General features: G+C 52.6%; 1 protein-coding gene across 3 annotated transcripts; it reads right to left on the bottom strand.

Moving 5' to 3' along the window:
- Nucleotides 1–1,378: 1,378 nt before the first annotated feature.
- On the bottom strand, nt 1,379–26,060 carry Rcc2 (regulator of chromosome condensation 2). 3 transcript variants are annotated; one of them, XM_057784129.1, is made up of 15 exons: nt 25,691–26,060; nt 25,096–25,327; nt 24,829–24,968; nt 24,079–24,366; nt 18,523–18,616; nt 16,213–16,356; nt 13,313–13,444; nt 12,430–12,518; nt 11,359–11,473; nt 8,356–8,522; nt 6,985–7,165; nt 6,682–6,787; nt 5,677–5,749; nt 4,017–4,094; nt 1,379–3,523 (listed from the first exon to the last, which is right to left on the bottom strand). In XM_057784129.1, exons 4-15 carry the CDS (start codon nt 24,355–24,357, stop codon nt 3,419–3,421), a joined length of 1,563 nt encoding a protein of 520 aa, XP_057640112.1. In that variant the 5' UTR covers nt 24,358–24,366; nt 24,829–24,968; nt 25,096–25,327; nt 25,691–26,060; the 3' UTR covers nt 1,379–3,418. The 3 variants fall into 3 exon arrangements, with proteins under 3 accessions (XP_057640112.1, XP_057640113.1, XP_057640114.1); XM_057784130.1 differs by having other exon boundaries at nt 25,063–25,327; XM_057784131.1 differs by lacking the exon at nt 25,096–25,327 and having other exon boundaries at nt 25,691–25,791.
- Between the last annotated feature and the right edge of the window lie 1,441 nt (nt 26,061–27,501).

Raw genomic sequence — 27,501 nt, forward strand, 5'->3', positions numbered from 1 at the left:
CCAACGTCTGGGCTCTGCAGCTGTTGTCCCTGTCTAGTGCCTGGACAAGGCTGCTCCTTAGAACTCTTCCCACACTGTGGTCACCGGGAACCCGGGTCCCTAATGGGGCAAGGGTGTGATGGCAGGTCATCTGGGGTCCCTCTGTTCTCCTCCCAAGGAGCTCCAGTAACATGAGAGAACTAGGGAGGCTTCTCCACCAGTAGTCAGCACGGACCAGGCCTGGTCAGGGTGAGGTCTCCAGCTCTGCAGCGAGCTTCCCAGAGGCCGTTCCTGGAGGGGTGTGGGGGCGGATGACTACAGCCTTTTCAGATGAGGTTCCCTGTGACCAAGTGTGTCACGTGACTACACATTTCCTCAACCTCAAGACTGCTGGTGTGTGGTGCAGGAAATGATAGTCAGGATGTACAGTAGCCCTCAGGGACCTGGGTTCAAGCTCAGTTCCTGTGGTGGGAGACAAAAGGCTGAACTCAGCGTCCCCTGGTGGGTAACTGGCCAAACTGAAGCAGCCAGATAGCCTTAGATCTCTTATTCTTAATGTGGGGTTCCCTTCTCATAGACCCCACAGGACTGGGATAAAACTTTGCTGAGACTGCTTGCTCATCTAGGTTTGATCCCCAGCACCAAAACCTAAAAAAGGCCGCGTCAAAAACATCTTAGGTCAACATTTGAGTGTAGTAGCGCAAACCTTTACTCCAAGCACCTAGAAAGCAGAGGCAGGTAGACCAGAGTTCACGGCCAGCCTAGTGTACACACAAAATTCAGGCCAGAGGAAGCTATGTAGTGACAGTTTCCAAAACCAAACCCACATTCAACACACCCGACCCCATGAACGTCAACGGCTAGCCACCTTCATGCCCAGTACGCTCCCATTAACCAAGGGCTGACACCTCACATATGCTGGAAGCAGGAAGCTAGCCTGAGCTAGATGAAACCTTGTTGTACCCATGAAACTCCTGAGCTGGGACATGTGTCCTGGGGCACCTCCGTGGCCACTACCACTAAGGAAGCCTCTGGCAGTTGTCAACATGCTGGCCTTTGGCCACCCATCATTTCCTAGGGATGGTCACGGCTCTCTGTACCCCTCTAGCCCAGGGTGGCCCAGAACCTCTTTAGGGGCTACTTTCACCCTCTTTGGACACTTTTTAAGAAATATATACATTATGTATACAGTGTTCTGCATGTATTCCTGCAGGCTAGAATAGGGCACCAGATCTCATTACGGATGTTTGAGTCACCGTATGGTTGCTGGGAATTGAACTCAGGACTTCTGGAAGAACAGTCATCTCTCCAGCCCTCTCTGGACACTTATGGGGCATGTGCACAGTGCTGAGGGTGCAGTCCACACTACTGAAGAGGAAACACAAGAGCCGAGGCAGAGTAAACAATGATGCCGTTTATTTAAAATGTTTACTCCAAGAAATATATATATAAAAAAAAATAAGACAATTAACAGCACTAAACCAGGCACCTTCAACCAAATCACACCATCCTCGCTTGTTCCCTTCCTGCTACCCTCTCATCGGTGACTGGAAGACTTCAGGAGTCCATGGGCGGCCAGAGTGGCTCCCGCCCAGGACTTCCCACTGTCCCTGTTCTAAAGGTGTTTCCCAGTGGAAAAGCTCAGGTGGACACTTTAGCCTAAAGGAAGGGGTTGTGGCTGGACTCAAGGAACTCTCCCCAGAAGGTACTTTCTGCTCAGCTCCCACCCCCGCACTACCCGGGAGTTGACTGCTGGCTATGGTTTGCTCCCTGGAAGATGAGCCCAGCTCAGCTCAGGGCTATTGCATCCGCAGCCCTCTTGGTGACCACACAACTCCAGGACAGAGGAGCAGACACTGAGCAGCACTAGCCATAGAGCAGGGAAGGCTCAGGCGGCACGTGGAGGCGAGGGGTGGTGTCTGGGGTGACCAGGACAAAGCAGGTTTTGCGGGAGCACAGCCACTGAAGAAGCTTGTCCCTGGACTGACTATAGCTGGACACGCGGTGGGAGACAGTGGGAACTCGGATCCGTTCCCGCCAGGCCATGGCGCTGGCTGAGACAAACACACCTTGCAAAGCCAGAAGCTGCTGTAGAGCACTGGGGCGGGAAGGAAGCAGCGACTAGATCATTTTTGGCATTTTAACATAGAGACAGTAACAAGCGTCACAACACCAGAAGCGAAACCATAAATTTGAAGACCAGAATTAACTTTCTCATCCACCCAGCCTCACACTTCAGTTCTCCCCGACTCCCCCAGAGCACCACGGAACTAAACCTAGTTAAAGCAGCCGACACAACCCAGACCCTCTGGGAACCAGGGGCCCCAGCCCGAGCTGCCACCACACTCGGGATCCAGGAAAGGCACCTTGGAACTCAGCCGCAAAGTCAATACCAGGACAGGCTCGGGAAGAGGGCACTTGTGGGGATGTGGGTGGCAGTCACAGCATCTGCGCTGACACGCGGGGCAGGGGATTTCATCAGAAATCCCAACTATTTGGTACCAGAGCCAAGCAAATGCAAGCGCCAAAGAGCACTGGGGCTAGCAGAAGAATGGCTAAGTCTCAGAACAAGGTGCCATCCCAGGCAGAGGGGACAGCAGGAGCCGACAGGTCACAGAGGACTGAACACACACTTGACTGCTGGCTGATCTCTTAACTGGGAAGCATAGTCTGGGCTCCATAGGGAGCCATAAGTCAGGCCCTTCAAGAACACAAAGGGTCCCCACCTTGCCCACCCCCATATCCCATGGTCCCCAATTCGCATTTGGACTCGAGAGCTAAAGTAGATATAAATGGCTAAACACAGAGACCCCAGTTCCCCCACCAGGGGGGAAATGGCTGGTTCTACAACTGCTTCAGCCAAAAGGCAGTGGGCCTATGCAGACAGTAAGCCAGCAAACAGCTATTGGGTGGAGGTGAGGGGCAGGAGGGCCCACAAGCAAGTGACCAGGTCTCCCAAAGCGAGCAGGCGGGAGCTGGGTGGAGACCGAGCACTGGGGATTTCTTGGCCTAGAGGCTGCTGGTTCCTGGAAGGGCCGTTTCCATCTGGGAAAGTGGCAATTCCTCTCCCACGCGGCACCCACTCGGATCACAATGCTAATTATGGCTGGAATGGCAGGGCTGGACAAGGATATTCAGGAGGGGAGAAAAGAAATACAACTTATATATATTTAAAAAAGCCTAAATTGCTCTGAGTTCCTGCCTGTCTCGTAGAATGGCAAGCTGGCTATGAGCAGATGTTTTAATCAAACATTGAGGGAAAACACTTTGGAAAGCATACAGAAAAAGGTAGTTAACGTTGAACTGCTTGGAAACGGAACTGCAGAGAGGCTGACCCAATGCATCGTCGGTCAACTTTTGCTTCCTAAATTCCTTGTCTGACTTCTGGTCCCAGTGCACGTGTAAATGACAGCTGCCACGAGGGGAGTGCCACCCTGCCTCAGAGGGTACGTGGGGTGTACTCGGGCAGCCGCTTGAGCTTCTCTTTCTCAGCCTCGCTCTCATCTCGCGCTATCACCAAGGAGTGTGAATAGCCCATGGCCACCTGCAAGAACAAGTCAATGTCAGCAACACAAGCACCCCACACAGCCCAGGTGTCGAATGGTCATGCGCTGGATTCACTGGCTCAGTGTGGGGGTCAGAAACTGGGTCGGGCCCTTGGAAAGCAAATTAAACCCTTCTCTCCTTGCTAAATGTCCAGTGTCACAGGCCCAGATGGAAGGCCTTGAAGCCCCGTGGGCAGGGACTAGGGGCAGCTCCACACTGCACTTGCTTTCCGGATCACAGGTCAAAATGTATTTGCTGAGGACTAGTTTTCCCGACCCTGGCTTAGCGGCAAGGATCCCAGTTTGGGGGGCGTTGGGGAGTGATGACCATTGAACCAGAAACTTGCCAGGGACCTAGATCAGCACCCCTCTGTCCCTCTCTTGCTGCAAGCTGTACCCTTCAACACACAGCCACAGGACAAGAAAGCCAGTCAAGTGGTGTTACACAGTCAGCAGGCTGCGAACAGCTGTGACACCGCAAGCCCCACTCACCTGTTCTGAGAAGATGCCATCCAGGGTCTTCACCTCCTGAGCTGCAGTGGAAGATTTGGGCTTGTGGTCCCCATATCCCTGCAAAGACAAAAACACAGACCGTGGGAAGATCTAACCAAAGGAAAATGTGTGTCTCCAGGCATCACTCACGGAGGTAGGAGATGAAGACACTGTGATTATGGGACAAAATGTGCAGAGCACCGAGTGGCAACATCAGACACCAGAGGTTAAAAGAAAGTGGCCAAGGGCTGTTGGAGCGCACTGGACCAAGGGCGGTTCGGCCTGAGCCCTAGTCTTATCTTCCCAAATCTGAGGAATGGCCCCTGAAGCAGCATCACCTCCCTGCCCCTCAGGCTGTTACTAAGCCCGCTGTTACTAAGACACAAAGTTGTGTTTAGAAGAAATTTAAAACATGTATGTTCCAGCTGTGTGCCAGGTAACTGCAGAGGCCAGAAGAGGGCATCAGATCCCCTAAAACTAGTTATAGACAATGGTGAGCCACCGTGTGTGTGTGTGTGTGCTGGGAATCGAACCCTCATCCTCTGCAAGAGAAGGCAGTACTTATCCCATGAGCCATCTCTCTAGCCCCAGAAGATCAAATGTTTTTTGACAGAGGGTCTTAATCTGCAGCTTAGACTATCCAGTAAGTCACTAGACCACCGACACTACTCCACCATGCAGTCCAGGCTGTCAAAGACCATTTCTGATGGGCCCCAAAAGCTGTAACAGCCACGTATAGTGGCAAAAACCTTCAATCCCAGCACTTGGGAGGAAGAGGCAGGCACGTCTCCGAGTTGAGGCCAGCCTGGTCTACATAGCGAATTCCAAGACAGCCAGAGCTACATGGTGAGTTTCTGTCTTAAAAAACTCCAAACAGGGGCTGGCTCAGTGGTTAAGAAAGAGCATTGCCTGCCCTTCCAAAGGTCCTGAGTTCAATTTCTGGCAATCACATGGTGGCTCACAACCATCTGTAATGAGGTCTGGTGCCCTCTTCTGGCCTGCAGACATGCACGTAGACAGATTATTGTATACATAATAAATATTAAAAAAAAAAAAAAAAAAACTCCAAACAGAAGCTGGACATTGAAGGCACACACCATTAATCCCAACACTCACAAGACAGAGGCAGGCAGATCCCTGAGAGTTTCAGGCTAGCTTGGCCTACAGAGTGAATAAGACAGCCAGGGCTATACAGAGAAACTTTTGAAAACAAACAAAAACACACCGTCCACCCTTCTCTGAAAACCCAAAAACTGAAGGAAGGTCCTCAGTCTCAGGAGGGATCCCTTGGGTCTGGGAACCCTGAGGAGTGGCTAGTGGCCCTCGGAGACCAGTGATTGCTTGAGGGACAAGGACAGCCCTGCCTCTCTGATTCTACCAATGAGAAATGTCTGGAAGCCACAGGAGTCGGGATGGTACATGCAGCTCATACACTGCTTTCTGTGAGCGTGGATGACGGGTCCCAACAGTAGGACAACGTCACTGTAGCCCCACAGGTCTGACACCTCCCACTGTCCTGTTCTACTGCATGGATGACAAGCAGCCTCACCAGCAGCCAGGACAGCTTTAGAACTTAAAAACCAAATGAAACTCTCCTCATGCCTATTTCCAGGTCTCTCTTGGCTAGTCCAGCTCTTCCCAGACCCCAGGGAGGGCTCACCAGTTCCCCGAAGGTTGGCGATGGACCCCAACTGATGGTGCTCTCATCGGCCGCCACAATGATGCTGCTCTTCCTGCAAACAGGCAGAAGCTGTTACTACCCACCCGAGGCGAGGACATCTTGCAGGGCCACCTGTCCCACTGACTTGTGTCAAAGACACCTCTTAACACACCCACCACCTCCATACCGCAAATTCAGTAAGGAGCGAGAGGTTCCTCCTGGCCAGGGATGGTCCGCATTCATTAGCGGATCAATACCAGAGCCAGGGCCTCATTGCCCATCTGTCCTGGGCCTTTCAGAGGGAGAGTCCTTTGGGAGAAACACTAAGGTGGGGAGGAGGCCACATAAAGACAAAGTGACAGTCCAAACTCAAGATAAAGTTAACAAGAGGGAGCCGGGCGGTGGTGGCGCACGCCTTTAATCCCAGCACTTGGGAGGCAGAGGTAGGCGGATCTCTGTGAGTTCGAGACCAGCCTGGTCTACAAGAGCTAGTTCCAGGACAGGCTCCAAAGCCACAGAGAAACCCTGTCTCGAAAAAAAAAAAAAAAAAAAAAAGTTAACAAGAGGGCAGGGGTGGAGGACAGACAAGACACAGGGACCAGGGAGCAACTGCTCAGAGCCAAGCTAACCCACATACACTCAGATTTATCACCTATAAGCACTGGGTAATTCAGCAGGTACCTTCAATGCGAACATCAAATTAAAAGTCACTTCCCTACCCACTTGCTGTGTTAAGAAAGTAAAACCCTATAGTTTCCAAATTCAGGAAAAACTGCCTTATAAAACTTTCAGAATTACTTTCCATGAAGGAAGGAGCCAACTATCCTAGCCACCAGGCCCTCACTATCCCCTCTCCCAAATTTTGGGGATTTGGTATTTCCTATTGCCAGCCAAGAAGACCCCAAGTCAGCACTCACAGAAGCCTTCCCAAGGACACAGGCACGCAGGGCACCTAACAGTCACAGGAAGAAACAGATACCACGCACCCTTGGCACAGTCACTTACCCACACGCGAGACTCCGGATCCGCCAGCCACAGAGGTCCTGCACTGCTTTCGGGTACATAGTAGACTCACGGGATGTATTGGTGGCCCCCCAGAAAAACAGGCCACCTAGAAGGAGCAAAGCACATTAGTGTCACAAGGAAGCATCTCAGGACACCAAGGTGATGAACCTGCTTAAATGGACATTGCAGAGATAGAGTCAGGGACAGAATGGCTATGGGCCCTATGGGGGAAACAGCTATCCCAAGAGGGAAAACCTTGCACATGGGACCTGGGAAGACGGGTGGGGGCAAACAGACACCGACCCACTTCACTGACGGCAAAGGAGCAGGTATAGCCTGCGTAGATCTGGGTCGCACCACGCCCTGGAAAGTCAAACAGCTTCACCAGGCGAGGCACCATCTCATCCTTCTGCTCTGCATGGCCCAGTCGGCCGTAGCCACCAAAACCCCAGGAGAAGACTCGCTTCTGTGAGTCCAGGACCAGCTGCAGGGAGAGGAGACACAGACTGTGACTCGCAGGTCATGGCTTCTGCCCAGAGGACCTGGGATAGCAGCAGATAGCAAAGGAGCAGCCCAGAAACTTCACAGCCTATAAGGCAAGAAGTTAGCTGGCCACACAGCCAGCCAGCAGGGGCCAGCACACACTTCCTTTATAGAGGTATGATTTTCTTTTTTCCTCCCTGAAGCAACACTTGAGCTCCTATTCCAATACTGTCTAAACTACAGGCACAGGAGGGAAAGGCTGCTACCTATCTGCTCTGCGCTTGCCGGACACAGGTGCACAGATGTGCCAGCTGTTTACCATTTGCCTTTTCTCTGTCTTTGGGGTTTCACATCTAAACCCCATGAATGTGCAAACTCAGCATGGACAGAGGATGTGGAAGTTCAGGGCCAGAGCACTTGCCCAGCATGTGCAAAGCCCTAGGCTTCATACCAAGCACTGCAAAACATATAACATGGGTTGCCAAAGGTTGAAATTGGCTTCCTGGTTGAAGGACTTGCAGGCTCGAGACACCTGAGTTTATTCACTGAGCATCACCAAGTCGACAGAGAGTGGCCCTGGGACTCAACTCCGGGATTCCTTTCTGCTGCCAGAGCAGAACACCCAAACCAGACACACCCGCTCTCAGCGAAGAGATCGAGAAGGGCCAACGACAGGTGCACACTGCTCACCCTTCTGGGAGTTTGAGGCCAGCCTGGTCTACAGAGCGAGTTCCAGGCCAGTCAGGGCCACAGAGGGAGACTATCTTAAAAAGAGGATTGGTAAGATGGCTGAGCAGGTGAAAGCACTCGCCATGCAGGGCTGCTGACTGGAGTCACTCAGTGTCCTAACTTCCACATACTCCTTCAGCGCCTATGTCCTCACAAAGACGAAGGGCTCAAGGCAGCAAATGCACACAGGCTATCCTCCCAGGGTTATTCTGCTCAGAGGACCTTTAGTGGACACACCCTCAATAGTTAACCATTCACACCCTAGTATGAAGTCATATTCGTAGTGACACAGTGTGCACACACACGACACACCTGGATGTTCATGTTCAGATGTGTCTTTGGCAATCAGCTCATGATGGGAAACACCCAGCCTAATGACATTAAGCCGAGTAAGGCAGACACCCAGGACCGGTCTATACGAGCACGGATGGTTTTGGACAGTGAGAAAAAAAGAAAGCTTACTGTGTGGTTAGCACCACAGGCTACATCTCGAACTACCACATTTGGGACAGGCAAGATCTGCCCGTCCTTGGTCTTCTCAATGAAGATGGCCACCCGCCGGGGTACCAGCTCACAGTCATACTCTATCCGCTGTGCCCGGGCGATGAATTTCCCATCTGAGTTGTGTCCTGTGGTAAGCAGAGTCAGCCATCAGCAACAGCAGAATGCATGGGCATGGAGGTACACTACTATATTTGTACTGTGACAGGCCGGGGACCACCCTGCCCACAGCCCAGCCACTTGGTCATGAACTTGTGGTAACTTAAAATGCATATAAAACAACAAGGATACCCTATGTAATAGGACCATAATTTGGGACAAACCCTACATACACTCTAGGAGGAAAAGGAAAATGTGTTTCCTTCTGTAGCTGAGGTCACAACAGTAGGCAGCTCTCATCGTAAAGCCAATCAATCTACCAAGCACCTAGAGTTGGTAGTTCTGAGGACATCCAGAAGGGAAAGGGTGAACACAATTGCTCACAAAATTCTCCATTTCTGTCTACAAATGAGTAATTTAAACATACTGCAAAGGACATATAAACCTGAAATTCACAAACCACCTGCAAGAAGTCATGAGGGATTGGGTCGGCATTAGCTTCATTGGTGAAGGGCCTGCTCCAGCCCAGCACTGAATTCCCATGTCTGTGGCCCTAGGACCCAACATTTTCTGGCTTCGTGCATTGATGATATATCCCAGCACTTAAGAGATAGAGGCAGGAAGATCAGGAGGTAAAAGCCATCCTTAGCTACACAGGGAATTTCAAGCCAGCCTGGACTACATTGAGTCTATTTCAAAAATGAACAGATAAGGCATCGTGGCCCACACCTTTAATCCCAGCACTCAGAAGCAAACTGATCTGAGTTTGAAGTCTGTCTAGTCTACACAGCAAATTCTAGGCTAGCCAAAGAAACAGTGAGAACCGATCTCAAAAAACAAAACAAAACAAAAAACCAACAACAACAAAAAAGTAAATAAATAAAACCACCAAATAAACAGAACAAGTCACCAAGTCACAAGGGGCCAATCTGGGCCCACTAGCGAAGACCCTGGTTGCTTATAGTCCAGAATGTTCTTGGTTCCTGCCCCACCTCCCAGAAGTGCTGTGACAATGTGTGCTGCATCCACCTGACAAGGACTGACCCACGGGTGAAGTGCTATCATGGCAGGACACTGGCTGTCCCCAGTAGGCTGTGGTTCTGCTCATCAGACCTTTACAGGCGGGGATGTGTGGGTGCTGCACTACGAAAACAGCCGTGGACCACATCAGGGTGCTGGGCTTGGCTTGGGTATTGTCGAGGCCTGCCTTCTGTGTGCAGTTCAGACACCACTGCGAGGACCCAGGCACTGAAAAGCCTAACTAAAACTACCAGGAACCTCGCCATCTTCCCAACAAGCTCTCTACTACTGACCAGGGCTCCAAGCAGTGTCTGCCCAAGTGTTAACTACACCCAGACTGTCCCAGAGAGCAGCAGGCAGACCCTGCCACTGTTTTCCTTCCACCTCCTTAAAGATATTGCAATCAGCAGCTGGCTGCTGTCACAGTGCAGGAGGCAACACTTCCTCCAGGAAGGTGGGGTGGGGGCAGCTACCTTCTCCCCTGGGAGGAATTCAATGTCCTTCCCCGGTCAGCCATCCCTGGTCACCCAGTCATTGCAACAGAACCCCTTCTGAAATCACATTTGGATTCTAAAGGCAATGTCTACCCCGAGACAAGAGCAGAGCTGGGAGACTGGGCTGCGTTTAGCTTTGAGACAGCTTTCACTACGCAGCCCTGGCTGGCCTGGAACGCAGGTAAACCACGCTACCCTCAAAGCTGTTGCAACCCTTCCGCGCTGCGCTCAGCTGCTAGGATCACAGGTGTGCCGGCACAGCTGGCTCTGAGCAGGAACACGCTTCATAGAACTGCTGAGTTCAGAATGAGAGGCTCTGCACACCAGTCGAAGAGAGGTTCCTAGCTGCACACAGTGCCTAACTGTCCCTTCCAGAACCATTCCATGAACACCACCCTTATTGCAAAGACCAAGCTGCTGAAGGCAAACAGGCTGGTTTCATCAAGATGCTTGTCTAAAGGTGGCAGGTAAGCTACACACGTAGCAGGAAGCACAGAAACACACTTCCTGTGTTGGGCCTGGGGATGGCAGGATGCCCGCCTGTGACTATGGAAACCGTTTATCCAACAAGCCCTGAGAACTCCCTGGCAACCAGCATGGATGTGCGTAAGGGGCTGGTCGAACTTCTTATTCACTTCTGACTCGAGGTATATTTAGTTTCCCAGAGTCACTGTTCCCTGTAGTCTACGGCCAGTGCAATGCTCTGCTGCTATTTATATTTTCCCATCTGCGTACTTCTAATGACGCTGGGACCCAGCAACCCAGATCTGGGGCTGCTGCAGGCTGTTCAGACACCAGCAGGGGGCGCCCACACCTCGTCTCCTGCTCAGGACTGGAGAAGGCACCAAGAGCTGCCTGGGGAGTCAGAGAAAGGAAAATGGAGACCTTGCAAAATTCGGGTGGCAAGCTTTGCCGGCTCTGAGGACAGTTTGCTGACCTCCTCTCGTCTGCTCTGTGCCTGTATAACGTCCACTGCGGTGAAGGATGAGCTGCAGACATGTCAGCTGCTTATTCAGTCAAGATTCTCAGAACCTCTCACCCTTATGTAATTCTCTCACTAATAAAAGGCTGGCTCGGCTTTTGTCCTTCTTTCTGTCTGAGATGGATTCCAAACCAAAACAAAAGTTTTGCCAGACTCAGTCCTGATGTTTTCACTGAGGTAGAGCATCTTGACCCCTGTAACCTGTGAGTTAACAGCAAGCTGGCCCGCAGAGCATGAGATGCACTTAGCAAAAGCAGCTACTGTCTGGATCAATTACCCACACTTGTAACACGTGTGCGCAGCCCCACACTGCCTTCTGGCTCTATGCTTAGTTAGATTACAGAGCTTTTAAGAAATAGACTTCCATACCCAGCTGGCCATATTCAGGGCACCCAAAGGAATAGAGGTTGCCTTTACAGTCCATCAGCATGCTGAATTCAGCCCCGCAGGCCATCTTGGTAATTGGCTGCCCATTGTACATGATCTGAAAAGAAAAAGCCAACTTTCAGCTCCTTGTTATCTCTTCCTTATTCCACCCTGGTGCGAAGCAGAGGGCTTACCACAGGGGTGGATTCTATGGCTCCATGGCCGCCACTTGAACACCTGTTAGCACAAAGCTGACCACCCTCACCTTCCCAGGACAGCAGAGGCTGAAAACATGGCTTCATACTCTGGAGTCTCCTAGCAGCAACACCCCCCCTGCCCACCCCAAATCATCTGGCACAAGCACAGGGACTAGGGCTGGAGGCAGCAAAGTCCTGCTGTGACCCCAAAAGCTGACTTCTGGTGCTAATACTGCTATAAGCCTCAAACAGGGAAGTGACAAGCAGGGCTTCCATAAGTAAGTGACAGGCTGGTCCCACCGCACAGGGACAGAAACCTGGCAAAGGCCCTGACAGAAGGAACAAGCATTTAACCCTTGATGGTGTGGGCGAACATGGCGCCCAGGCTCATCCCATCCTTACCCATTCTAGCTATCCAATTGCACTCCATAACTCATAGCTAACAAAACAGGAGTCCTTCATTATCCCTCAAACCCTACAGGCATAGCCATGAGGTTCCCCCCACATGCATCCCTAAGTCATTGGCAGTCGGCACCGTTTTCCATAGTGGAAGCCCCCTGCAGAACCCCTCACTCCATTCTGAGGTCAAAACTCGCTATCTGCCGGATGGTAGTGCGTACCTTTAATGGCAGCACTTAAGAGGCAGAGGAAGGTCGTATGGGTTTGAGGTTAGTCTGTTCTACAGAGTGGGTTCCAGGACAGCTGGACTTACACAGAGAAACCTTGGGGGTATGGGGCAAGGGTCACAAACAACAAAACCAGAGTATCTGTAGGCAAGGAAACCCTTGCATCCCACGGCAGGGCTGACCTAACATCGCTCTTCTCCATCACATGTCTGCAAACCTAAGCTGTCCCAAGTCCACAACCTTGCTGGTACCTGAGCAGGGCTCGGGACAGCATCTGTCTGGTTCCCAAGGCCCAGTTGTCCCATCTTATTCTCTCCAAAGGCAAACACGGAGCCAGTGTCTGGAAGGAGAGAAAACCATGACAGAACAGGATGTAAGGGGTCAACACTTTCAAATGGATTTGGATCAGTGTTAAGAAAACAGCTCACCCTGTAGTGATATTTTGTTTGTGATCTAACAAATAAAGCGTACCCGATCAGAGTGCAGAGCTACGCCACTAGTTAGCCATAGAGGCCAGATTGTGGTGGCACACACCTTTAATACCAACACTTAGGAGAAAGAGGCAGATGGAGTTCAAGGCCACAAAAGAGTGATCTAAGAGCCAGAAGTGGTGGCTCACATCTTTAGTCTCAGTACTTGGGAGTCACACACCTTTAATCCCAGCACTAGGGAAGTAGAGACTGGCAGGAGGAGACATGAGCTCAGATGCAGTCTGAGGATTTGTAGAGACAGGATCGCCCCTTCGGTCTGAGCACAGGTAGACTAACGGCTCTCTAATGGCTGGCTGCTCTGCTTCTCTGATCTTCAGTATTAGCCCTCATAGCTGACTCAGTTTTATTAAGAATAACCAGTATTCATGCTACATCATCCACTAAGAGAGAGTTGTGTATGTGGCCATCTGTCCCAAGGATGGCAAAGGTACAAAACAGAACTGAGTCCTGCCACAAACAGGACCTGGTCTGGGCAGCCAGGGACCACCACAGGGGCTCACAGCCTTCAGGAAGAGACCCACCAAACTGGGGCATCACCACCCTTTTGACACTGGCCCAGACTCATTCAACAACTTCACCTACTCCAGAGAAAACATCTTTGTAGCCTTTGCCTCAGCTTGAGCAAAGAGAGTCACCTTCTTACCTGTCAGCGCCAAGGTGTGGTTGCGCCCACATGCTGCCAGCACGATTGCCTCATGACTGAGTGCCTCAATGAGTCTAGGGGCTTCAACCCTCTTGGTATCACCATGGCCCAGCTGCCCCTTTTCATTCCGACCTGTGAGGAAATCATGGCTGGCTAGGTCAGCAATGCAAGGACAAGCTAAGGCAGCACCCACTCCATGCCCCAAAATAAACCTTCAGCAAATCCCCGAGAGCAGGAAGAGCCTGGCTACTCTCCCCAATGAAAAGAGCCCCCCTGAAAATATCCCAACAGGAAGTAGACAGCTATGGGACCATTCCTCTTGGGGAATATTATTTTCAGATGTGTGACTTTTGTTTATGCTGAATTTGTTAACTCTGTGACGCTGTTACTGTGCCTGTCTAAAACACCTGATGGGTCTAATAGAGATGAACGGCCGGCCAATAGCGAGGCAGGAGGTGGGGCCGGCAGGCAGAAAGTATAACTGAAAAGAGAACAAAGAGAGGACATCAGGGGCCAGCCACCCAGCAAGCCACAGAGGAAGAAAAAAGCCCAGAGGCAAAAGGCAATTAAGATAATGTAAGAAAAGCTAGCAAGAAACAAGCCAAGCTAAAGCCGGGCATTCATAAGTAATAAGCCTCTGTGTGTGTGATTTATTTTAGGAGCTGGGTGGCAGACCCCCTCAAAAAGCCAAAAGAGAAAAACATCACAGAACACAATCCCAATGGCCCCCAGTCCTTGTTACCCCAGGAAATGCTTGGTGTGGCCTGGATGCTCCACAGGCATCAAGCTTTAGGAACCCCGTTCCCACTTGCCTTGCCACGGCAGCCGGGAATCCTGTCCCCTCCTCCTCATAGAGGGTCTGATTCCTACTGTTGATCTTCATTTCTTATGTCATCCCCACCCTGTTATAAGATCCAAGCCCTGAGGCTGGAGAGATGGTACAGTGGTTAAGAACACTGGCTGCTCTTCCAAAGGACAGGAAGGAGTTCAATTCCCAGCACCCACAGGGCAGCATCCAACTATCTGCAACTCCAGCTCCAAGGGATCTGACACCCTCATGTCATACAGACATGCATGAAGGCAAAGTCCCAATGTACACTAAATAAATCTTTAACAACAAAAAAGCCCGAGCCCTGAGTACCCTCATGACAAGGGTCACCTTCATCAGGACGGCTGTGCTGTATCCATGGCGTGTGAAGGCAAGCAGGGGACCAATTCCTGTGGAAGCTTTAGCAATGCACAGCTCCTCAGGGAGCCCTGAAATCCCACCCAGGTTCTAACACAGATCCAAAACAAAACCGAGTAACCCCAGGACCATCTCTCTCAGAGATGCACTCGGCAGAAGGCCACGGGCAGGATGGGGTTCCCACTAATCTTCCCCAGTGGTGAGCGTCCCCTTCTGGTTAGTTCAGTGACGAGACAGGTGAGTGAACTGAGGGAGCCACAGCAGACTGCAGGAGGCAGGCAGACAGGGGACCAGCTTCTTCCCTCATAGGGGGACCCCTCCCAGCAGATGGACATCAATTAAAGGGCTAGTGTTAGGGTCCCGCACTGGACAAGCGCTAACTTCAAGAAGAGCCTGCCACACCTAAGTCCACTGGCAGGCAAGCCGGATGTCGCTCAGAGGCCTGGCACAGAGCAGCAGCCTCTCCTTCCTGCTCAGGATGCCTCTGGCGCCCCTCCCCTCCCAAGTGTCTCACAGTGGTCTCATGACGTCCTGCAGATCTCTACAACCCTGCTGCTGTTCTAGGGAGCTCCCCCCACTCTTGCTTTGGAGGAAGCACTCCTGGCACAGGGTCTGCCCTGAGGTGCAATCGAGAACCTGAGTAGTGGTGAGACCGGCATGGAGATCAAAGAGTAGTGCTGAAGCCAGGGAGCTGACCCAAAAGGCCTTGGCGGGTACTGAGGATGCAGCAGCAGGGGATGCGGGAGGGGCCCTAGACCAACCCAGAGAAAACAAAAATTGGGGCAGATGCTGGTGTGCCACCCAGAGCCTGGGAGGATAAATTTGGGCCACACACACTTGTTAGATTTTTTTTTTCAACAGAATTATAAAATTAGCAAAGTGCAGAGAAGACGGCAGATGTTAATACATTTGGACTCTGGTACAGCAGCTCATGAAATCACCAAAAAATGGCTCAAACAGACCAAAATAAAAACGTCATATGGACTAGAAGCCAGCCAAAGGCTAGAAACAAATGAGAGAAGCCAACTCCCCCAGCTGCACGAGCCCTGTGGCTTGGATGACGCGAGCCTTGTGCAATACCTCCTTCTGGCCCACCTGGAAAAAATGATAGCTGGGAGCCACAACACAGCCTGGCAGGAGGGAGGCAAGGGAAATGTGGGCAAAGGCCCTAAATCAGACCTGAGGCCAGGAGCCCCAAGGGCTCAGCCACAGGGGCCTTGTAACAAGACGTGACAGCTACAAAAGCCAGGGGCGGCATTTAGACTGCGGGGACACGGGCCTCGTGTCACATGATGCGACAAGCAGGACAAGGGCCGAGTGCAGGGACAACAGGCCAGAACAGAGGCTGGTCAGAGAGATCACACTTGTCTCAAGTTCAGAAAAACATTCTTCAAGAAGGATTCAAAGAACAGGAAGTAATGAGATGGCTCAGCAAATAAGAGGAACTGGCTGCACAAGCCTGGAGACTTGGGTTCAATTCCCAGAACTCACAGAAATGTGGAAGACAAGAACTGACTCCCAAGTTGTTCTTGGCTCTCCACATGTGCAAACATGCAGATGCAGACAGACAGACAGACAGACAGACAGACACACACACACACACACACACAGAAAGGGGGGCAAGCAGCCATGGATCCAGATGAGGACAGAACCTCTTCCAGGTGACTCTAAGTCACACTTGAGAGTGTGTGTGTAGCCCACACCCAATACTTACCCCAGCTCCACAGTTTCCCTTCTGTGGTGATGAGGAGGCTATGGGCAGCACATGAACCCGAAACCACGGTCCGCACCCGGACTCCCGACAGGCACCCATACCTATGGGGCCCCCACAAATTCTGACCAAGGTTGCGGTAAGCAGCTGCAAAGGGAAGAACACAAATTAAACCCCTGCAGAGCACAACTGGACAGGTGAGGACACCCCAACATTATCACCAGGGGTCGGAAAAACCAAGCCTGCCTGGGGTCACTGGCCGGTCACCTCTACAGTGATGGCACCAACACCTCTCCTCTGACCCACAGCTGCTGGGTCCCAGCCTACTACAGGGCAGGGAGGCCTTCTTGCACCCTACCTGGAGTGACACAAGCTCATCACTGGGTCCTCCCATCTACCCTCCCACCTGCACCTCAGCCTTCCCACAGCCAAAAGGCAGGTCTTTCTTAGCAGGGTTTGGTGTCCCCATCACCCTCAGACCTACTTGCTTCCTTGAATGGAGGGCCTATCGCCATCCACTCAGCTTACCCACACCCAGGAACCTACCTCAGCTTGTCACCTGACTTGCCCACCAAGTCATTTCCTCTACACATCCTCCCATAGCCCCTACTAGCCCTTCAGACTTTCTAGAAAACCCACATCTGACTTTGCACTGTACCCCTTATTTAACCTGTACCCCACTCCAAGCATCCCACCTATAACTGCTTCTGTGACAGGAAGCAGGGACCAGGCCATAGACCTGCCCTTGCCACTCCTACTTCTCAAGGCAGGGGTGTGACTGTCTTTTACCGCCAGGACAGTGGTGGCTATCTTGAGAAACTAGCCACGGTTCAGGTGACTCAGACGTGGACTGGCTAGCAATAAAGGAAAGGCCTTCCACTGGCCACCATGAACTGCAACAGTACCAGGCTCTAGAGGGGTCAGAGTGCAGCAGAGAATGGCCAGGCTCTTCACTAGCTGGCTCCCCAGCATCCCGCCAATGCCTCTTTCCCTGAAGAGGGTGCTATCAGCCACCACAAGAACATCAGGTCATCTCCCCGTTCCAGGGACTCCCACCCCCCATTTTAGTCGAGAGAAGCCCAAGTCAAAGTCAGCCGGCAGTGGTCTCAGCTTCAGAGCCAGGCTGGTAGACATTTATCCCTCGGTTTCCAGACCCCCAGGACCTGGTCCTTACCACAGGCTATAGCAAAGACCACAATGCTGCCACACAAACCAGGCCACATTAAAGGTAGGGAGTTGCACAGATCCAAGAGACAGGGTAGGTAGGCATGTGTTCCTCCTCTACCAACAGGCTGGTGAGAAGCAAACCTTGCCTAACAGCCCAGACATACTTAAATGACTTCAGAGACAGCAAAGCCAGGAAGAGCAAGTGAAGATGGGGGCAGGAGGCTCCCTGGGATGGGTAGGTTGGCAAGACTCCCAAGACTAGCCCGGGGTGCTCTGGACTTGTGGCACACAGAGGGCATGGGAGGGAGAGTCAGATAAAGGTACCCCTACCATATCTACAGGGCAATAGACACACCGGCAAGCAGGAACCCTGTGTGCCCTAGCTGCAATGGCCACTCTGTTCACTCATGAGGACTGGTAGGTGCCCAAGGCTGTGCTGCAGGATGGATCTTCCACAAGAAGGAGCGGCAGCAGGTCAGCTCTATCCACACCATGCAGGACACCCTATCATCTTCCTGAGGCAGGATGATGGCAAAGGCTCTAGGTTTGGGCGCTAGGGTGTGCCGGTGTTCAAATATTTGTTCACGGACAAAGCAATGCTGGGAAGCACTTTGGGCATGTTTCCAAATGAAATCAAGAGCCATCAAATGTGGCGCTGTGCCAGTCAGCCCTCTTCTGAGAGGCCCTTCAGGAAGGGACCCATCTACAGGCAGCAGGACACAGGAAGACGGCAGGACTGCACCCATTCTCTCTCCACAGCTTACTAGTTCCACTGAGGTGTTCTAACAAGCCAGTGAGAAGCCTGGACATCTGTCTGGGGCCTCATGGCTCCCCGAACAGGGCCAGCCTCTTCCTTGTAATGAAAGGCAATCTCAAGGACTCAAGGGGCCATGCCTATTTGAGGACTCCATTCCCGAGTGATCTGAGTGTTTTAAACACAGGACCGTGAAGGGACATGACTAAGACCAGGGTCAGTTCAAACGCAGCCCCCTCACCTCAGCAGAGTGGCTTTGTGGCCTCAAGCCATTTGCTTGGCTTCTCTGAACAAGCCCACACATACAGAGAGTACCTACCTGGTGGGCAGGTACTAGCATTCCTCTGGCCCCTGGGGACAAGAACAGTCATCTTTCAGACACTTTCGCATACCTTGCTGCTTCGGCACTTCCTTCCGTCCAATCAAGTCCCAGTTTGTTGCCCCAAAAATCAAAAGCTGCCCTTTGCATTTAGACCCTTCGAGTTTCTAGAGAGAGAAAGGCCAAGAATTAGCTTGTTAAGACTACTTGTGGCTGGCACTCACAGCTGTCCTAGGAAATAGAAGACACAAGGTCTCTCTCTACAGCCTCAGCCGTGTGGGTTGCAAATGTGCACGCAGCATTGCACCTGGCTTGAAAAAATTCTTGGCTGACGCTTTCATACTGGCACAGATCCATCCAATAAGCCCCTCATCTATGTGCTCCAAGGTGGGCAACCCCAAGCCCATCCCCAGAAGTCTTGAGATTGAGCTCAACACTAATGCTGAACCAAAGGAGAGCTCTGCTCTCCCCTTCAGGAGCCACAGCCCGAGGCCAGTTACATATCCCACACTCTAAGCATCATGGTGTCTGACAGCCTTCACACTTCAAGCCCCGCATGTCTTCCGCATGATCACCACGACATCAGCCCCATGTTTTTAACAGGAAAGAAGGAGGAATGACAGCTGGGTACCTATCTTCATCTGGGCGATGGAAAGGGTAAAGACAAGGCTCAGCTTTGGTGGGGCCGCAGGGTCTGATGCAGAGGGGCCTTTCATGGGTCATTCAACGCTGTCCACAGTGGGGACTTTGTCACTGGGACGTCCAGACAAGAGCATGACTCCTCACCCCCTCCACATGTAGAGATGGGATTTTGCTCTGCAGTTCGGATTGCCTCTCAATCTCAGTGGTCCTCCTGCCTCAGCCTCCCTGCACCAGAGTACAGGTACGCGGCACTGCACCTGTCCAGCCATCTTAAACACAGAAACCCACAGCTGGGCTACTGAGCCCCACCGCCCATACAGAGTTCACACTTTAAGGCCACTACACAATTATGGGCTGTGCCCATAAAATCACCAGTACTCTCTCTTTGCCTTCAGGTCGAATACATTATTCTTTCCTTTCGAAATTACTTGTAGGCTGCTGAGCTGGCTCCGTGAGATAAAAGAACTCATCGTGCAAGCCTGATGAACTGAGTTCAAATCCTCAGGAGCCATGGCCTCTGTGTGTTCATACTCACACACACAAACAATAAATAAAATGGATGTCTTTGAGGAAAATGCACTTTTGCTTTGCTTGAGACAAAGGCTCATTATGTAGCCCAGGCTGGCCTTCATTTATATAATCCTCCTGCATCAGCCTTCCAAATGCTGGGATTATACCCAGTTTCCAAACACACTTTGCAGGGGCAGAGAAATGGCTCAATAATTAAGAGCATTTACTGCTCTTATAGAGGACTCGGACTTGCCCACAAACACAGTTTTGTGTTCCTAGTACCCAGATCAGGTAGAGAGTGGCTCAGAACTCTGTAATTCCAGTTCCAGGGGACCTGAGGGCATCTGTGCACACATGGTGTAAAACAGGCACACACACACAAACAGAAATAAAAATTAGTACAGAAAGAAAAAGAGAAAAAGAATTCTTTGTAAAGTATATTGTAAGCTCAGTGGAAAATGTCTAGCCTGGGCAAATACTTGGATTCCATCCCCATTACAATAAGCAAATACAAAATACATAAAAGCAATTAAATAAATAAAATAAATAAAAGCAATTAAATAAAATCGGTTGTTAGGCTCAATCTATGTACCTACCCCTATACTCCTCCATCCTTAAGAAAGAGACCCTTGTGGAGGCCTGGAGCAAACCAGAACTGAGCAGCAGCTGCAGCCCCCAAACCTCCAAGCCCACACTGGCCCCAGATCAGCTGTCCTGGACAACACCCTCCACAGTCTCCATTTTATTATTGGGGGGGGGGGGAATCTGATGTCCCAGGCATTCCCAGTATTATGGTCCAGGAGGCAGATGGCAGGGACCAAAAGACTGACTCCGCTGCAGGCCCAGGCCTCACAGGACTGGAGTGGCCTCCCTGTTCAATTATTCAGGAGTGTGGAGTGCAGGCCAGCCTTGCAGCAGCAGACTCAAGTTACCGATGGGAGCCTACTTTCCCTTCCTCTCTCCTTTGTTGAACGGCAGGTGTGGCTGGAAGTCTAGGAGCCTCAGCCCATAGCACCGGGCCCTCTGTAAGGCCATCACTTACTGTGTACGCTCGACCACTCTTCAGATCAGGACTTTGAAGGGACCCAGCAATAGAGGGGCAAGGTCTCAAACCCAGCAGGACTCCAGGCCAGACAGCACCGCACTAGCAGCTCAGCACTTGGAGAGATAATCACACAGCAAAGCTCCATGAGTGCTGCAGCCACCCCGAGCTGAGCTCCACCAGTCCAAGGGCTGGCGGCCAGTGTCTACTGCCTACTGCTACCCCTGGGGTTCCTGAAGCTTTCATGCCAGCTAGTATGTACAGGAAAGCCCTGTTTGTGGGCAACCTTGCCTGGATGCCCATTAAAAACACGACCTGTTACACTGGCTCCAGTTTCACATCATGGCCCGTGTTCTCACAGAAGATGAGTGATTGCATTCACTGCCAAGACCTACACAACTCTTTACTAGTAACCCAACAGTTCATCTCTACAGCCTATGTCTTCCCTCCTTCTTTGGGAATAAGAACTTTAATTAGTGCTATTATAATGCCCTTTCAAGCAAAGCCCCCAGCAAAAAACAAACAAAACAAACAAACAAACAACAACAAAAAAAATCCCACAGAACTGCAACAACCTATCCCATAAACCTGTTGGCCCTATCCAGGGGACTGGGGTGAGCAAATGGATTTGGGAGGGTTTGGGGGCTCAGTGAAGAGCATGTGCTTAGCCCTGGATTCAGTCCCAAGCATTGAAGGGAAGGAGGCAGGGAGGGAAAGACAGGAAGAAAGAACAAGCCCATGGTTTCCCTGCTCTGCAAAGGCTAGCCCAGCCTACACTGTACCTGAAAGCATGCAGGCAAACAAAGGCCAAGAGTTCAGAATGGGGGAAACTCCCTCTCACCTAGCTACCTACCTCCCCATGACTGGTCACAAGACTGACCTGGGCCCAGATGAGTGGCTAAGACAGAAAATGCACTGAGTATCTTTAATCAACAAACTGGGAGTAATTGGCCACAGCAGTTTCTGAATTGTCGCCCAAGTACACTTCGCAAGGCTGAGAGTCAACCTCTTCACATGGCCATTCAGGAGACTGATGTCCTGCGACGAGGATCACAGAGCTGGTACCAACAGTCCCTGAGGGCTTCCGACCCTCCCACTTCAGGCTTGGTTCACTATGTCCACCATGAATGGAAGATGTGTCTCAGGGGTCCACAGACCAGGCGGGAGTGACACGCCTTTAATGCCACCGCTTGGGAGGCAGAGGCAGGTGGATCTCCAGGCTTAAAGCTAGCCTGGTCTACAGATAGAGTTCCAGGACAGTCAGGGCTACTATATAGAGAAACCCTGCCTCAAAAAACAAAACAGCAAAACAACCAAACAACCACTCAGAGCAGGACCACCTGTGCCACTCACCAGTTTCTGAGGATTCAAGCAAGACTACCGGGAACGATGAATCAGCCTCTTCCTTGAAAGACAAAATACACATCCTACACAGGTACCTGTGCGCCTCCAATCCGTGACTAACATGGGACAAGACCAAGTCGCTAACTTAGGACAAGACTGAAGTTTTCTACAAACTGACAAGTCCTCTGTCTTTCCTAGCACACTCCCCTCAACAATGCAAGCATGTGGCTCATCTTCCCAAGCCCAACACACCCGCAAGCTCAGGATAAGGGAAGGCGAAGGCCAGAGGCTCAGACGCTGGCAGAGGAGCCTCCTTCCAGCAACCCACAGGGGAGAGGCTGGTGTCTGTTCAGTGAAGTAACTTCTAAAAGATCAAGAAACTTTAGCCTACCACAGCGAACAGTCCCTGATCTGCCTAGCAGAGAAAGACCATGATGGCCCTTGGGCCAGAGACACTGGGCAGTCTGATGGCCTAGGCCTGTGGGAAAGAACGCAAGGCTGTTCTCTTGACCGAGAAACCCAAGAAACTTGCCAGATGCAACAGTGTATCTCTTCTGAATCCCCACAGGCCCCTGCCTTCACCCATCCTCTATGGCCCTGTACTCACTCACCAGTGTGAGGATCCTCAAGAGGCCCTGCTTTAAGGTGGCAGACAGCTTTTAAGTTCCTGTTTCTATACATATACGGGAAGTTAGCTGTACACATAAAACAAGCACAAACTGCAGGGGGCTGCTTCCCTCAGAGATGGCATGTCCCAGAAGGACACAAAGTGCCAACTGCAATCCGGGGTTGGAGGAGGCAGAGACAGGTCTCCGAGTCCCTGCTACACGCCGTTCTTCCACTCCTCATGCAATCCACTCCTACGCCGTGGGTTAAGATATCTTTCCAGACTATAAACTCGCTGCTCTTGCAGTGGACTAGAGCAGTCCAGCTGCTAGCTCAGACAGATAATCCAATTCTACGTGACTTTCCCAAGCTCGCGAAAAACCCCACACAACAGAGGCAGGACCCCATCATGCCTTTTTGCCCCCTGGTTTTTCGAGATAGGCCTAACTTCTTAATCCTGTCCAAACTCTCTGAGCGGGGGAGTAGGAGACCAATTGGTGAGTTCCTCTTTTAATAGGCGGGCTGAGACCATCGCGCTATCTGGTTGCTTCACGCAGGGTTCCCCTGCATGCCTAGCCAGGCCCTTCCTTCCACTTCAGGGATATTTGTGAAGTACGTTCACGGGCGCGATCTGCGATGGTTAAGGGCTCTCTACGATCCCGTCTAGTGTGCCTGGATGGCTGTGAGGCGTCCAGGTCCCTTTAACCCTTGTCACCTCTCCAGAGCACCCTCTGAAACAAGGGTGACTCTCTCCGAGGCTCAAGCCCCATCTCTTTCTTAGGGTTAACATAAGAATGTGGTTTCTTGCCGGGATGGAGAGCAGAAGTGTACCAAAGAAAACTAGCACACAAAGTTCTAGGACGGACGCTGCGGACCCTGGGCCCGGCTCGTACCGGTCCTGGCGGGGCTTTTCCCGCAAGCAGCAAGTTAGATGGCCGAGACCAGAGCGCCCAGGCTTGCCGACCCCACCGGCCCCACGCCGCGGCCACCCGAGGCAAACAAAGCCCAGCGCCGCTCTGCGGGGGGTCGCGGGTGGGAGGAGGCGAGCCCCCGGGCGGGGAGGGCCTCCGAGGAGCATGCGCGCTCACACCCGCGCGGGCCCCCACCATGCCCCGCGCGCACCGGCCGGCCGACCGCGCCGAGTACCCAGGGAGCATGCGCGCCGCGCGCCAGGCCCCGCCCCCCCGGGGCGCCCGAGCCGCAGCGGCGGGAACCTCAAAGCCCCGGCGCGAGCCGGCAGCTCCCGGCGGGTTGCCCTCCCCCCGCCCTCGGAGGAAAAGACGCGGAGAGGGGGGGAGTAGAGCGAGGGGGGAGGACGCACCCGCGGCAGAGCGACAGCCCCCGCGTGGCCACGCACGCCCCGCTCCCTCGGCCCGGGACCAGCTCCCTCAAGTTCCCCGCGCGGCGTGGGGGGAGGGGCGGGGCGTGACCCCGCGGCGCCCCTCCCCCCAAACCGCCAACCGCCCGCGCCCCCGCCCCACTCACGACGCGCTCCTTCGTGTGCTCAGGCTCGGTGATAACCGCGGCCGCGCCGCCCGCTTTGCCCGCCGCCGCCGGCCTGGCCGCGCGCTTGCCGCCGCCGGGGGCCCCGTCCAGCTCCGGGCCGTCCTCGTCGCCGCTGCTGCCGCCGCCGCTGCTACTGCTGCAGCGCTCGGGCCGCTCGCGCTTCCTGCCCGCGGGGCCGCCGCGCCTCCGAGGCCCCGCGCGCGCCGTGCCGTTGCCCGAACTCGGCTCCTCCCAGGCCGCCCCCTTCTTCCTGGGCATGGTCGCGGGCTGCGGAGACACGGGAGCACAATGCACACGGGCTGGCGGCGGGGGAGGGGAGCGCGGCGCGGCGTGGGCCGCCCCACCTGCTGCTCCCTCGCCCCTCCCCACGCCGCGCGCCACGCGGGGACCCCCGTCGCCCCAGCCCGGCCCCAAGCACCTGCAAGCACGCGCGGAAAGAGGAACTTTCGTGGGCCCCCTGCCCGGCCCCCGCTGCCCCGCACTCGCCCCGTCTGCTTTTTTTTTTTTTATTGATTTTGAACAATGGGATCTCTGTCTGTCTCCGATTAAACCACGTGGATCCGCCTTCCTTCCCCTTCTTATTCATTCCGTTCCCCAACCCCCCCTTTCCCTAGCGTTGTTTTTTTTTAAAACCTTTCTCGTTGGGTGGGGGGGAGGAGGGAAAAAAAGGAAAAAAAAAAAACTTTCCCAGACCCTGCAAACTGGTCCCTGACGGTTTCCAGCCCCTACCTGGTTGGAGTGATGAGAAAAGGGAGGGGAAGCGACTGAAAAGACGGGTCGACGGCTTCTTCTCTCCCCGGCCGGGACGAGGGCTCCAGCCCACTCACCAGATACACTTAAAATGTAAATACGAGCTTCCAGAACAAATGCTACAACACAAAACAGAAACACATGTGCGGCCGAGCGGCAAGCGAGCGCGCGCGCGGCGGGCGGCGAGGGGCCCCGGGCGCGCGCGCCCCCTACCGGCCGGAGGACCCCGACGGCTGGGCCACCCACCGGAGCCTGCGTCCCGGGCACCCGGCGCCACGCCGCCAGCCCCGTTGGGCCTGCCGCTGTGCGCTCCGCACGCCCTTCCACGCAGCGCGGCCTGCGCGTCACAGGCGTCTATGGGGCTCCAGAGAGTGTCAGATTCTCTTGTTTTTTCCTCTGAGCGTCTAGACAGGTCACCTGAGGACACTCGCTGGAAAATAGTTGCTTTGCTCACGCAGCAGCCAACGAGGGACGTGCCCTAATTGAGTGATTGGAATGAAAGATGAAAACAATTTGAATAACTTTCTCCTGTGCAGGCTAGATTTTATTTGCCGTGGACGTGTCCCCAGGATGCAGCCGGGTGCTGTAACATGGTCAAGTTACATAAAGGTTTGATATACTAAGAAAGTAGTCATTAGCGGGGGCTGGGGGGAAGGCATAGGTGGGCTTGAAACTTCTGGTGAAAAGTTTTTCTTTTTCTGTTACCATATTTACTGCGCCCCCAGGACAAGCAAGACAAGATGCAAGGGAGCTAGATGCTGAAAATACAGACGTAGAGAACAAGATCTCTGCCCTATTGGAAGGCGGAGTAAGGAGAAATAATTTAAAGCGTGGTACTTACCCCATTCCAGGATTAAGGAAGGCGTTTCCTGGGTAAACTGGGTTGAGCAATTTAAAGAATCCGACCTGCCAGGAAAAGCATTTTCCCAGCCCCATAGAATAGTGCAGGGTTCCCCGGAAGGGAAGTGGCCAGAGGTGCTGGGGTGAGATTAAAGTGGCAAGGCTGAGAAGTCGACAGGCGCCACCTCGTAGAACCGGGCAAGCAACGTACAGGATTGTCGATTGGACAAAGATCGACTCGGCTGGTGCCAGGGGGAGCTTGCATCTCAGTGTCACTTTCTCTCCCACCAAAGGTTTCTTCCGTTTTCTTTAGGGTTTTGTTTTGTCTCAGGCAGCCCAGGATGGCTGAACCCACCGTGTAGCCCAAGCCGGCATTGAACTTGATCCTCTCTCCTCCCTCTCTCAAGTGCCCGAGTTGACTACTGTGAAAGTTTCTTTTTTTTTCTTTTCTTTTTTTTTTTTTTGGCAACTTTCTTGGTTGACTAGAGAGTTCTAGGGTCTTTGCGGTTCATTCTTTATTATATCGAGAAGCGGGGGGGTGGGGTGGGGGTTCACTCTGAAAGCAGACAGAGACTCCAAGAGAACCAAATCTAAGTTGTTGGATAAAGTCACAAGTCTGTGTGCCCCGAGAGCCGGAAGCACTTATGTAAAACAGCTCCGAAGATGAGCATCAACTGGTACATTTTGGAGATATTCAGGTCAATACCACATAGGAGCACCGTTTGAAAGCCTCTTAATAGGCCAGGCATTCGAAAAGATTGAAGAGATTAAACCTTGAGGCTTTGATATAAAACATTAGAACCAACCAGAAAAAAATTCTGCCTTTAGTGTGCAGTCAGATCCCGGTTTCAGGAAACGGCATGCTGGAGCTTGTCAGGGGGGAGGTGGCTGGTTGGGCGTTTATCTTCCCGACAACACCCTGTGTGGCCAATTAGAAACGCTGAGGGCGCCTTTAAAAGGCTTTCAGGCAGCGAATATCTCTCTTTCTCCGGCCCCATTATACTGCTTTCTGTCGGCGTAAAAGGCACATGCGTCAGAACCGCTGATGCAACCCGACGCTAATATCACGTTGCATCATCTGACCCAAGGTGTGGTGCTTCCAAAACTGGTTTTTCCTGAGGCCGCGCTGGAAAAGCTGCGCGGTTGGGGGATAACACCCACAAACTGGCCCACCTCGGGGAGTGATAAAAGTGTTTTCTGCCGCTACATGCCTCAGTTCTCTACTATTTCAGACCCAGGGAAAGCCCGAGTGACTCCTGGCTGAGATGGGGTGCAGGCGCATACGCTCATCAGCGAGGCACGTCGGCAGCTCAGCTTATGTAACCAGTGTGACAGAGTGAGGTGCACCAACAGGGCAAGCTGGGAGTGCTCCTTCCAACTCCCACTTAAGCTTGGGAATTTTACTTCATTTTAGTTGAGCAACTGCTCAGGGACAGAAGAAAGGGGTAAAGATGAGAAGGGAGAGGAGACTTCTGGGCCCTTCTCTCTGGGCACAGGTGACTGGTCTCCGTTTTTACATGCAAATATGGGTGATCTTGCTGTTAGCCTTTTCTGCTACTCCTTAATAGAGGTTGGACTCAGCGACAGCCAGAGTCCTTCCCAGAGGGGCGATTCCACCCAGCTGGACCGCAGGAATCTCCTCTTAGTCCAAAGAGTCTCTGGTCCCATTTATATAAAAATGAAGCCAGCTACTGCTGGTGGAGATGGTTTTGTTTTTAGACCAGGTCTCCTGTACTCCAGGCTGGCCTTGAGCTAAAAATGTAGCAAGAATGACCTTCAACTTTTGATTCACACGCCTCATTTCTCGAGTGT

Source organism: Chionomys nivalis, chromosome 11 (assembly GCF_950005125.1).
Source record: "Chionomys nivalis chromosome 11, mChiNiv1.1, whole genome shotgun sequence".
Classification (NCBI taxonomy): domain Eukaryota; kingdom Metazoa; phylum Chordata; class Mammalia; order Rodentia; family Cricetidae; genus Chionomys; species Chionomys nivalis.